Below are 13,758 nucleotides of genomic sequence, written 5' to 3'. Positions count from 1 at the left end.
TTATTTCAGAGCTCTTTCTAGACAAAATCTTCCACATCAAGATATTCTTAATGTATATTATAATAAAAACGATCAATATTGCGCCAACAATCAATTTTCTTAATTTTTTTTTAATCAGTGTAAATACTCAAAAGTAGTTCTTAACGAAACAGATAGTAAAAAAAAAAATCAAAGAAGCAGCTCTAATTATGTTAAATGAAACCGATTGTTTCGCAAACTCCTCAGCAGAATTCATTAGGATTTGGTTACCCATATTAAAAAAGGAAATCACTAGAAAGAAAATACTACGATAAGTAAGAGAATAACATACCGATGATAGGTTTATAGAATATCATTTATATATTATATAAGATACATATAAAATTAGTGTTTGATATTAATTTTGAGAGTCAACTAAATGTAAAACAACAGCTAAATACTTACCAGGTCTGATATTATGGGATGACTGACACGAAAATTTACTGTCATCATTGCATGCAAAAGACAACCAGTCTTTTTAAAGACAAATCATAGGCTATGACTTTTCTGACCTATATTCTTATAATATTGTTAAGTTAAAGTTCATTTCATGTAATAGAATTAACTATCTTTTAATGGAGTAGTCGTCCCCAACTCATAAATTAGCAATATTATTTTAAAGTCATCTACTTTAAAATGAATAATATATAATAGTATCTAAATTGTCAATATGAATGAGAAAGATAAAATTAAGTGGTATTAGAAGAATTTGTTATCAAGCAACAAAAACAAAATTTGTTTAGTAAATTTGATAACGATTTTCGAACTGGAAACCAAAACGTCAAAAAAACTTAATTACAAAGTAAAATTGTGGCTTATTCCCAACTAAAATGGTAAACTAAAATTATTTATATACCATAATTAAATGGTACGTAATTACACGCGCTTATCCTTGCAAGGGTTATAATTTAAACGGACAATAATCTGTAAAGTCAAATTTACATTAATGATTAAATAGAAAATATTAATAATATAAAATGACATTTGACTAAAGGCTCAAAATGTTCACCCAGTGTTTACATCTTCATAATACCCAAAGTAATTAATAAACACAAGTATGAAAAAAAAAACATAAAATAAATCTACTTTATAAAAACACAGATGTAAAACAAACGGACGAGGGCATTTAGAAAAAAATATATATAGATTTGACAGCACCTGCCAGCTTGCATGCAAAACATGTCAAAATCAGTACATTAGGGGCCAGAGTTTGTTATTCGGGGGTTTTGGGTCTCTGACTATATATACGCCATCAGAACCGACCTCCGGAGCTCCTGGTGCCCATCGTTACAGATAAGGCATGCCATCTGGAGTTTCGAGGGTTTTCGGCAATAAATTGATGCAAACAGATTATTCGGGGGAATTTTGTATCAGAACTGACTGTAGGACACCTAGTGCCGAGGGTAACTACTATGGAAGTCCCTGGTACCAGGGGCTCCGGAGGTGGTCGAAACTCCAGAGGATGACGAACCTTAGCAGTGATCCTGGATACCAGATGCTTTGACGCTTTGTTCTCATGGCGTATTCATGTTCAGCAACCCAAAAACCCGAGTAATCCGTTTGCCTTAGGAAAACCTGGGCCTCAGGTTCTTAGGGTATCGGCTCGGATGGCGTATTTATGTTCAGCGATCCCAAAAAATCGTCGAGTAACAGAATCTTATGCACTTTTAGATGCATTTTATACACTGTAAAAAATGCAGGTATGCATTTCCACCGATTTTTATATTGTACACTTGTTTCTGACGTCATCCTGAACAGAATGCAGACAGTTGCAGGTCGAGAGATGCTGTATCTAAAAATCGATTTATACCAGTGTTTTTAGTTCGAACTGCCTGATCTATTAACATTATGATCTCTGAAGAATACTTTTTATCATTTTTAACAAAATATTAATATCAATAAAAAATATAAATCTCCAATCATTTAAAAAATATGCATTTTGTTTTAATATTCCGTCTTTTACGAATGGGTGTGACTATACATGTAAGAAACATCAACATAAAAATTATAGTAGACGCTTGATATAAGTAGAACCATTTAAATTAAAAATATTTTTTACTGGTACCAGGAAATGATACAGAAATAAATTGAAGACATAATTTCACAACATTCTCATTTTTTACAATGGGTACATTGCGGGGAAGAGGGAAAGTACCGGTACTATCACTAGGGGAGGATGGTATCCGATAGTTTGTATAAATACACACCGTACACCAAACAAATGCATCAGTCTCACTCTACTTAATTTCAGTTAGTGAACATGAAGATTCTGGTAAGTGGCCAAAACGAGTCGCAAAAAAATAATTATCCGGTGTTATTCATAACCGTGGAACAATATCAGTGGCGGGTCTCATTTCTGAATTAAAGTGGTAAAAGTAGATAAGTTAAGTTGAAAACTAAAGCCAATAACGAACCCCAAAAATTTATAGTTTCTTCTTCTTCTTCTTTAAGTTCCATCTTCTATCGAAGGTTGGAAATCATCATGGCAATGCGGACCCTGTTGACTGCCACTCTAAATATCTCTGCACTACTGCATTCGAACCATTCTCGTAAGTTCTTAAGCCAGGATGTTCTTCGTCTTCCCACATTTCGCTTTCCTCGGATTTTGTCTTGCATAATAAGTTATAATAATGAGTATTTTTGCCCTCTCATCACATGTCCCAAGTACTCAAGTTTTCGTCTTTTGATAGTTAGTATTATTTCCGGTTGATTTCCTATCCTTCTAGTTACTTCCACATTCGACATAGTTTCTAATACAAGTAATTAGGAAATATATAAATTATTTTGAAATTAGGTGTTACCATTTGTATGTATTAAAAAATTCGATAAAACTTTTTGATTCAATATAACCGTATACTAAGATCTTCAGTTTTCAGTCATTTGAAAATGAAAAATATAAATAAATATAACACTAATTTAGTGTATCTTACAACAAATAAATAACAGTATGTTTTAATTATTTTTGAGGTAACTTTATTAAATTCTTCTCTTAACATGAGTATTGCACAATGTGCATATTATCTTTAAAACGTTATTCAACTTTTTTATTATAGCATACTGCTTTATTAATACGACAGACTAAATTATTCTATTCAATTTTGTTAATTTATGGAATCGTGGTATAAACTACAATGTAGTATATTATGTCATATAATAGAGAAAACTTTAAATTAATTGGCCTATTATTTGTATGTGATAACATGAAATGCGACCAGCTTTAAAAAAGGGAATGTGACAAAAACCTAATGAGTACCGTTCAGTACAGAACTACATAGATTTGAGTTATTGTTTCCACTTTAGAATTAGAAATAATTGTTTGTTTTCTCTTGATTTCATGGCAAGTATCTGCAATTTTCAGTTTGCCGATAAGTCATAATTATACAGGAAGATACTCAGTTACTCATTATTATGAGTGTTTGTAAAATAAAGAATCATATTAATGCCTCAAAAAGGTATTAATCAGAAAAAAATGAATGTTTTAAAATATCTTACCAAATTTTTAACGGAACATTTAGATTTCAACAACAGATAAAGAAAATTATATACTGAAATGCGAAACACAATATAACATAATTTTTTCTGCTTCATTCAAATATTCCTTCAACTTTTTAAAATCAAATTGTCTTATATACGGAATAAACCATAATATATCGTCGCCTCAAAGCAACAGTAGGATATGTCACATATTGTAGTTTCGAGAAAAACGCAATTGAAATTTTTACGAATTTTTCATTACCTAATAACTTTTTTATATTTGAATGGATTTACATGGAATTTTGTTTGAGTATATAACTTTACAAGCCTTACATAAATATTTATATTACTTCATAAAAAAGTGAAAAATAATTGGAAAAAAGTTACTTGTCCTACTGTTACTCTAACAGTTAATCTGTTTTTAACGATATCCGTAAATATGTGTTATGAAGTGAGGACGTTTGAGTTAGAATAAATTCATTATCTCTAGAATGGGAGCATTTAGAGAGAAATGCTGAGCCAGGTCAATTTTTATATTTAAATTATGACTTTTTACCATATATATCATACTAATGACGTCATCCATCTGGTCGTGATGACGTAATCGATGATTTTTTTAAATAAGAGTAGGGGTGGTGCGATAGCTCATTTGAAAGGTTATTTAATTCTCTATTCATTAATATAAACGTTAACATAATTATTTATACAGGGTGCCCAAAAAAATTTTTTGTTTATTAAATTAATTGAGACAAAAAGAAGAGTGTATGTAATTAATTTACTTTAAAATACATTTGAGTGCTGTCAGAAAACAAAAAGAAATGTTTATTTCATAAATAAACATTGTTTTTCGCTTAAATTCAATGTTAAATCTGCCACCCACCTGTCGCTTAGCAGCTTGAACATTGAATTTAAGCGAAAAGTAATGTTTATTTTTGAGATAAACATTATCACCTGTTTTTCTGTCAGCAGTAAAATGTATTTTTAATTTAATAAATTACTTATATTCTTCTTTTTGTGTCAAATAATTTAATAAAAAAATATTTTTTGAACACACTGTATAAATAATTATGTTAATATTTACATTACTGAATAGAGAATTAAATAGGTAACCTTTCAAATGAGCTATAACACAACTCCTACTCTCATTAAAAAAATCATCGATTACGTTATCACAACCAGATGGATGACGTCACTAGTATGATGTATATGTATATGGCAAAAAGTCATAATTTAAAATTAAAAATCGAACTGTCTCAGGATTTCTCTCCAAATTCACCCCTTCTCGAGATAATTAATTTATTCCAACTCAAACGTCCTCTGTATAAACTTATATTAAATATAATCAATTTAAGCCAATTTAAGTTATAAAAAATCTAAAATATCTAGCATAAGTCAATATTTAGTCTGCATCCGATGTGACCACAACTAATTCTGATTAATTTTCCATTCTCTTTTGTTTGTCATTTTCGTTGTCGAGTTTTGAAATTGTCGGAAAACATGTATATTGAGTTTATAATTTATCTAATAAAATGTTTGAACAAAATGTTTGAACAAAATGGTTTTGTTTTTTTATAATAAAATTTTACACATTTTATTATAAAAAACAAAACAATTTTGTTCAAACATTTTGTTCAAACATTTTATTAGATAAATTATAAACTCAATATACATGTTTTCCGACAATTTCAAAACTCGACAACGAAAATGACAAACAAAAGAGAATGGAAAATTAATCAGAATTAGTTGTGGTCACATCGGATGCAGACTAAAAATATTGACTTATGCTAGATATTTTAGATTTTTTATAACTTAAATTGGCTGAGGCTGAATTATTAATTTTTATTCTAACAATACAACTTTTAATATGAATGTAATAGTAGAACTGTAGTAAGATTTCTGAAGATAATAAATATTGTGGGTGCAAGCCGTTTAATATAAACAAAGACAAATATTCGCAATTCGGCTAATTCGGCAATAACTACATTAACAGTAGGATGTGAGTAAGATAACTTAGTGTTGCATTAATATTTTGTGACCAAAATTAGTAAACGACAAAATACAACAGCAGGATATGTATGTTGTCTTAGTGTTACATTATAGCATATGAGTTAAAAAAAATTAAGCTATACAAGGATATGTAATATTGTGAAAAAAGTATTCCACTTTTTATTTATCTTAGTGTTACACTCAACAGAAGGGTTTATTCCCAATCATTTGAAATGGTTATCCCAAAAGTCATTTTTTTTACATATCCTACTGTTGCTTTGAGGCGACGATATGCAACAAATATATAAATACACAGGATAGGTTTTAGGTAAAAAATAGTTGAATAAATGAACCAAATTAATTAATTAGTTAATAATTAATTAACTACCTACTAATTATTTAATTAATAAGATTGTCAAGCAATCAGATAAATAATAAAATATGAGATTTAGAACCACATTGATGTCCCCTATCTAGGTGTAATGTAGGTCTACGAGTATATTCCAACGAGTTATTCTGTATCTTTTTACTTATAATCACTTATCTGTATTTTGTGACCACCCCTTAATATTTTCGGGTGTGTTTACTTATGCGCTATCTAGTCTGCCTTTGACATAATAATATGTGACGGCAAGCAAGCCACATCCTGCAGTTCCGCTTTCTGTTGAGTAATTTTTGTGTATATGTACCTACATATTTTATTGACTAATCGTATCCTTTCGGTTGTTTTCTTTTGATCTAGGATTATCTACAATATTTTACTACGTAAATATCATTACGTATGGGTGTGATGAATTATTTCAACGAAAATCATTGATAGTTTTCCATGATTCGAAAAGTTGTTTCCAATTATTATTAAATAGATGATTTAGTATCTTTAGTGATAGTTTTTAAAACTAATTCTTTAAAAATACCTCTATTCATTGCAAGGGATATTCAAATGTTGTTAAATATTCTTGAAATAATATTTTTGCTTTTAATGTTTATACATTTTGTTCTCTTTTATAAAAATCAATCAAGTAATGAATTTATATTTTTATCTTTTAGATTTGCACCTTATTGATAGCTACTGTGCTAGCAGAAGAAGCATCAAAAAAGAAGCGTGGATTACTGCTTGGAGGAGGTGGAGATGACTTTGGACACGGTGGTGGATTTGGAGGACATGGAAGTGGATTAAGTTTGGGAGGACATGGCTTGGGAGGTCATGATTTTGGAAGCAGTTTGGGCGGTCATGGTATAGGGGGCGATATAGGGGGACACGGCGGATTTGATGGAGGATTTGGCGGAGGCATTGGAGGAGGTGAAGGTCACGTCAGCCACATTACGCTTCACAAAACAGTAAAGATACCAGTTCCTCAGCCTTATCCTGTGCCTGTTGAAAAGAAGATCCCATATCCCGTTAAAGTACCAGTGGCAGTAAAAGTTGACAAACCCTATCCCGTCCATGTTCCCAAACCATATCCAGTGCATATCGACAAACCCTATCCAGTGAAAATCGTTAAAGACGTACCTTATCCAGTCAAAGTTCCGTATAAAGTACCCGTCCCAGTAAAAGTGCCAGTACACATTCCAAAACCTTACCCTGTACCAGTTCCAAAACCAGTTCCAGTTCATGTGCCAGACATAAAAATCGTAAAGAAACCTGTACCCGTTGTTATCCACGCCGGTCATGGAGGTGACAGTTATGGATCCAGTGGACTTGGAGATCATGGATCCATAGGGCTTGGAGCAAGTGGTTTAGGAGGTCACGAAAGTTTCAGCGGAAGTGATCATTTTGGATCTTCAAGCTTCAGCTCAAGTGATTTTGGAGGGCACGGAATTTCATCTCTAGGCGGAGGATATGGTCATCACTAAACTGAATTCAATCTTTAAGGTGTATCTATATTAGAAATAGCTCTGAACGAATAAGACAGAGATTTTTTCTGATATGTGGAAAACAGAATCTTCTTGTTGGCAACTGTGATATCGATCTATATCAATTCTTTAATTTTTTTTTATGTTTTAATAAAGGTTTATTTTTTTATTATATCAGTGTAAAATTCTTTTAACCTAAATGGTCTGATTTTAACTTAAGAGGGGAAGGGGTATGGTTTGTAATTTTCAATTTTTTACTATTCTTTTAAAGTATATAACTTCAACAACTCTACCTGAAATTTTCAGATTTATTGGAGAAAAATAAACAAAGATACAGCGTGTTGAATATTCCTACCTTCGACTCGCTTTGCCGCGGTTTCGCGCCACCACGTTTGAATGTAGTGAGAAACGTTTAAAATACATACCTACAAACTGATGCAAGGATCTTAAAAATCGGAGCACAAATAATAAAGTTTTAAATTTTTGTCAAACTTAAGCAAAAATTTTTCGTGGCGGAATTTTGTGCCGGTGGGTGTACTATCAAAAGAAAATTCCGAAAATATAAAAAATTCTGATTTTTAAAATTATATTTTTTTTTCAAAAATATGTATTCTAACGTGGCGAGACATCTCGTAACGGCGACGTAACGGCGACAGTTCGTAACCGCGACAGTTCATAACTATACATATTCGTAACGGACAATTCGTAACGTCAATATTTAATTATTTTGTTTATATTTTATTTAAAATGGAAACTTACTTTTATACAGTTACAATTGAAATTACGTTTATCGATTTAACGAATGAGCATCAGGATAAACATTTTCAACACATATATTTCGTGGAGAAATAATATTTAAAATTATCTTAAAATAAATCTAATCTAAAATGTAAATTTTATTAATTATTATTAGTACGTTATTTACGGGAAAAATATTGCAAAACCTCTTAAAGCATTTGGCATACACATAGCTAAGAAAAAAAGTGATATTGTGCCGATGTGTGCTTTTGCCCTAGGGGTGAGTGTCACCCCTTCTCGGGTGTGAAAAGTATATGTCCAAAATAAGTTCGGAATTTGATAAATCGACTAATTCTCAGCAACTTTTGTTCTATAGAGTTTTTTCACCAAGTCAATACTTTTCGAGTTATTTGCTAGTGAATTTGTTCATTTTTAAACAAAATAAGCACGTTTTAGGCGGTTTTTCGAAAATAACTCAAAGAGTAAGTATTTTGTCGAAAAAACTATTCTTATAAAAATATAGTTTAAAAAAAATTAAAAAAAAAACGGTGCATATATTAGCTCTGTAGACCCAGTACAAGCAAAGTTGTAGCTAATTAAAAGTAGGTTCTTATTCGTCAAATTCCAAATCGAATATTTCATCGAGAAGTAACCAAAAACCGGAACACTTTTCGAGGATCACTCATTTCAACTTTTTTAAAGTGTTTAAAAAAAAAGTTTATTTTTGTTTTTAAAAAAAAACCTCTAACCTTAAAAGTAAGTGAGTTATGCTTAAAACATTGTTGGTACCTTTTATTTTTTGGTAAAAAGAATCGCAAAAATCACCTCCTAATTTGCATATCAAATAAAATTAATCGTTATCGCTTCACAAGTTACTTTACATATTTATTATTTATACGATCTGTCAGTCTCAGCGGTTCAAAGTGCTTATTCTTGAAAAGGCTGTAGTTAAAATGGCTTGAACGAGTCACTAATCCCTAGTGTATGCAAACTTTGAACAGCCATAGCATAACCGATTTTTGTCTAGCAGGAAAACAAAAACTCCAAAATATCCAGAAAAGCAAAACGTACATTTTATTACTTCTTGAGATTTTTGGTATTTTAAAATTAAAATTTTAAAATTTTTATTTTAAAACCATTTTTTTTTTCAAAAATAAGCACGTTGAATCGGTGAAACTTACAGATCATATAGACACAACATAAATAAAGCAACATGTGAAGCGTTAAGGATTAATTATATTTAAGTTGTTAATTGGGGGGTGATCTTCCCGATTTTTTTATGCCAAATCAAAACGGACTAACAGTATTTTGAGCGTAACTTGTTCACATTTGACGCCAGAATATTTTTTTATAAAAATTAACATAAAGCTTTTAAAAAAATTGTAATGAGTTTTTTCCAAAAAGTGCTTCATTTTTTGGTTATTTCACGTTGAAATATGTTTATTTTAAGTTTGGCGAATATGAACCTATTTATCTTTAGCTATATCTCTGCTTCTACTAGGTCTAGAGACTTCATGTATACACCATTTTTTTCACTTTTTTACAAGCTATACTTTTGCTAACCACGTTTTTTTCGATAAAATACTGACTTTTTGAATTAGTTGCGAGAAATTGTCTAAAAAGTGTTTGTTGTGTTGACAATTGAACATATTCACTCGCAAATAACTCAAAAATATTAACTTGGTGAAAAAACTGTATAAAATAAAAGTTACTTAGAATTAGGCATTTTATCGAATTTCGGACTTATTTTTAACGTATGTTTTTCACCCCTAAGAAGGGGTGAAACTCACCCCCAGGGCAAAAGCACACATCGGCACAATATCACTTATTTTCTTTGACATGTTGGCTATGCGTATGCCAAATTTTATGTTATCCAAACGGTTCTTTAAAATTCAAAAACCGTCAAATAATGTACTATATAATAAACATATTATTAACAAACTGTTTTTTTTTGTTTCATTATTTTTCACACTTAGATTTACAACTATAAAAAGATAATTCAAGATAATTTTTTTTAGTTCTTTAATTGTCATATTAACAAGATTATAACGCCAAATATCTGTGAAACATATTTAAAAAGAAGCAGTCTTAAAAAAAGTACCAGTACTTTAGTATAGGAATGTATGCAGAATGCATTTTTTATTAAATTCAATAATACTAAATTTAATAAAAGGAATTTAATGTTGGCGTTACGAATATAAACCTAGAAATGAACGTAATTTCAATTGTGACTGTAATAAAAGTTGCTTTAAGTGTTAACAAAAATAAACACAATAATTCAATTTTGACGTTACGAATTTTCCGTTACGAATATGTATATTAACGAACTGTCGCCGTTACGAAGTGTCGCCTTTACGAACTGTCGCCGTTACGAACTGTCGCCGTTACGAACTGGCCGTTAGTATTAGCGATGAAAAACAAAGTAGCTGACCTCTGGTGGAATAAATTTAAACTACTATAAGTGGTATAAACAAACCAGAAAATTGTTTACTTGAATGGTATTTGGTCAATATTAAGAAATTTTTAGTAAATTTCAGCATTATGAGTACATTAAAATATTTTAAATAAAATCGGTATTGTTCTATTCCTCAATTGAATGTTTGTTTATACCATTTATATCGGCCATTTTCTTGCATTCGACCTGCCCTCTATATTCCGTTTCAATCGCGAATTTTTCGGGTTACGAACTGTCGCGGTACGAGATGTCATGGAAGCGTGTTCTAAACCGTTCAAAATTTTTGAGATCATTACTTATGCTAAAGTAAAAAAAGCTTTATAGGGATTACTATAAATTTAAATTTTTGTGGAAAGGGTGTCTGGTGGAAGTGATTTTATTTTTAAATTTTTCCTAAAAAAATTGAAATATTATTTTCATCACAACATGCTTAATTTTATAATCGAGGAAATGAAGCTGGAAAAGTGGCAAAACCTCGCAATTTTTTCGTCCAGCATCGATTTGTACAAAAATTTGGGATTAGGCTCATTTCACCCTCTAATTCATGTTCTATATTGAGCCGTTGTACGCTTTTGGTTTTTTAATGGTGAAAACCACCCCTAATTGTAAAAAATTATAAAATATCATTTTAAACTTTAATATTGTCAACATTTGCTTCTTATTAGTTACATAATAATTGTTTTGTGCTTTAAGATATAATATCACAATATTTCAACCCTTAAACCACCCTTGTTGGAGCTATATAAGAAAAGTTCACTTATCCTAAAAGAATAATTTCGCCTTGCATCAATTTACATAAAAATTTGAAGTTAGGATCCTCTTACCCTGTACTTCATATTCTATATCATGCTTAAGGGCGTTGATTATTTTTAGGGTTGTAAACTACCCTTATTGTCAAAATTTATATAAAAACATTGTAAACTTTATTATAGGTTCAATTTGGTTTTGACTGGTTAAATAATGATTGTTTTATGCTTTAGGATATAATATCATAATATTTAAACCCTTAAAAACCACTGCTCTATAAGGGTGTAGTGCAGTCACTGCAGGTTTTCACCTCCAATTTCACTGAACCTCCTTCGATTTTCATGAAAATTGGTGAGTAATTAGAGGATACCTCAAGGAACAAAGGTGACATGATGCCAACTTGCGCTTTTACCCTGAGGGTAGATGCCACCCCTTCTCGGGGGTGAAAATTATTTTATTAAAAATAATACCATAAGTCGATAGAGGGACAAATTATAAGAAAAATTTGTTACATAAAGTTATTCAAATAAATCAACACTTTTTGAGTTATTAAAGACCAAAGATTTTATTTTTTCGTAAAAAAAATGCATGTTTTAAATCGGTTTTTCACGTATGAATCAAAACTATAGGCTTTTACAGAAAAGTTATTATTACTGAAATTGGAGATAATAAAAAGTTAAAAAGATAATAAAAACATTCCTCACATAAAGAACTAAACTAATGTTAGTTCAAAGTAAGTTATTGGCAATTGAATGTGTATTTTTTCCGACGAGTACTCAAATCAAAATATTGAAGTTTAAATAAATGGAAAATGATGAAATGTATAAAATATTCCTGCTAAATATTTGCCAAAGTACTTCGGAATACCTATCAAATGGGCTTGAGAACAAGGTAATAGCGTCAAAATTAAGAAAGTTCTAATGAAAATAATAGAACCGTTTAGAATTTTTTAGGAAAAAGTGAAAAATAAAACATACGCCATTTCCACAAAAATTTAAGTTTATAGTAATCCTTACAAGAACTTCTTTATATTAGCATAAGTATAATGTTTTCGATAATTTTGACCGGTTTAGAATGCATATTTTTGAAAAAAAGATATAATTTAAAAAAATCATAATTTTTAAAATTATTGTAATTCTCATATTCTTTTGATAATAACTAAAAAATTACTCAATATACGTAAAAAATATTTTAGTTTTTTCTGTGCCAAATATTTTACCTGTTTTACTATTTTTATAGGGTAAAAAATAACTGAGATAAAAACGTTTACATCTTAAATTTTGCTGTGGCAACCATGCAACCGGGGTAATTTAACCTTTAATTTTTAAAAAAGTAAGGGGTTTAAAAGATTAGGTTTAACGTGCTTACATATTACTTGGAATTATCTTTCAAACAGTTATTAGATTAACCTGACATCGTAAACACGAACTGAGTTATTAAAAAAAACGATAACATTTTTTGAAAAAATTTTTAAAAGATAAATTTTTGAAAAAATTTTGGAGCATAAATTTTAACGCTGTCAACATGTTCGGGGGCTTATTTAATAGATATTTTTAAGTACTTTGACAAATATTTAATAAGTTTATAACAAATTCTGCTTGAAATTTGTTCCTCTGTAGAATTATGGGGTTATTTTTAATAAAATAATTTTCACCCCCAAGAAGGGGTGGCATCCACCCCCAGGGTAAAAGCGCAAGTTGGCACCATGTCACCTTTGTTCCTTGAGATATCCTCTAACCACTCATCAAATTTCATGCAAATCCATGGAGGTTCAACGAAATCGGAGGTAATAGCTCATATCCACCTTGAGTGACTCCACTAGTGACCTATTCCAATTTTTCGAAAATAAAAATAAGTTTTATAAGTACAGTTCCTTTATTTTTGGCGATGAAAGGTTTTTTCAGTAATAGTTTAGTAGGATTTTTGAAGAATAATAAGACTGTGTAAATAAAATTCCGTAAGATCCCTTAATTTTTAATTGAGATGGGTTTAAAGGTCTCGAATAAGGAGATGTCTGCTCGTAAATAGATGTTTTAAACAGCTGCCTCGCTAACTTTTCACTGTAGTGAAAATCTATGCATAAGGAAATTTTAGCTATTAAAAAAAAAGCTACAATTTATTAGTCTATCATTTTTTTCTTATCTCAAGCATTTTTTTTAAACTCCAATTTTTCTAAAATTAGGCCTTCAAATAGGTCAAACTTCTTGGGTGTATTAATAATATAATGATATAAAAAGAATTACAGAAATGCGAAGAACAATTTTTAGTTACAAGGGTAGTTAGGGGGTTGTTTTCACTGTCTTTTTTCGTAGAGAAAGACAGGTACCGACTTTTTTTTGATCATGAGTTGCTCAATTTTTTTGCTAGAAACTTCTTATTATTTTTCTTTGAAATATTTTATTACAAAAATGCTTGAAAAAACATCATGTAAGTTTTCCTGGAAAAATGCAAACTTTTCCCGTTATTTGGCTTTGATTATTTCAAAT

At 30.1% G+C, this 13,758-nt stretch overlaps 1 protein-coding gene across 1 annotated transcript in view; it reads left to right on the top strand.

Annotated features, from left to right (window-relative positions):
• Positions 1–2,233: 2,233 nt before the first annotated feature.
• The window catches only part of LOC126885445 (pupal cuticle protein 36-like), a 48,894-nt gene continuing 37,369 nt past the window's right edge, over positions 2,234–13,758 (top strand). The window contains exons 1-2 of the mRNA XM_050652016.1: positions 2,234–2,290; positions 6,526–7,329. Coding sequence (XP_050507973.1) covers positions 2,279–2,290; positions 6,526–7,329 — 816 coding nt within the window. The 5' untranslated portion in view covers positions 2,234–2,278. The remainder of the gene's footprint in view (positions 2,291–6,525; positions 7,330–13,758) is intronic.

The sequence above is a fragment of the Diabrotica virgifera genome, chromosome 5, assembly GCF_917563875.1.
Source record: "Diabrotica virgifera virgifera chromosome 5, PGI_DIABVI_V3a".
In the NCBI taxonomy this organism is placed as follows: Eukaryota; Metazoa; Arthropoda; class Insecta; order Coleoptera; family Chrysomelidae; genus Diabrotica; species Diabrotica virgifera.
Note: the sequence above shows the minus strand (reverse complement) of the source record. Positions and strands in the feature narration are given on the sequence as shown.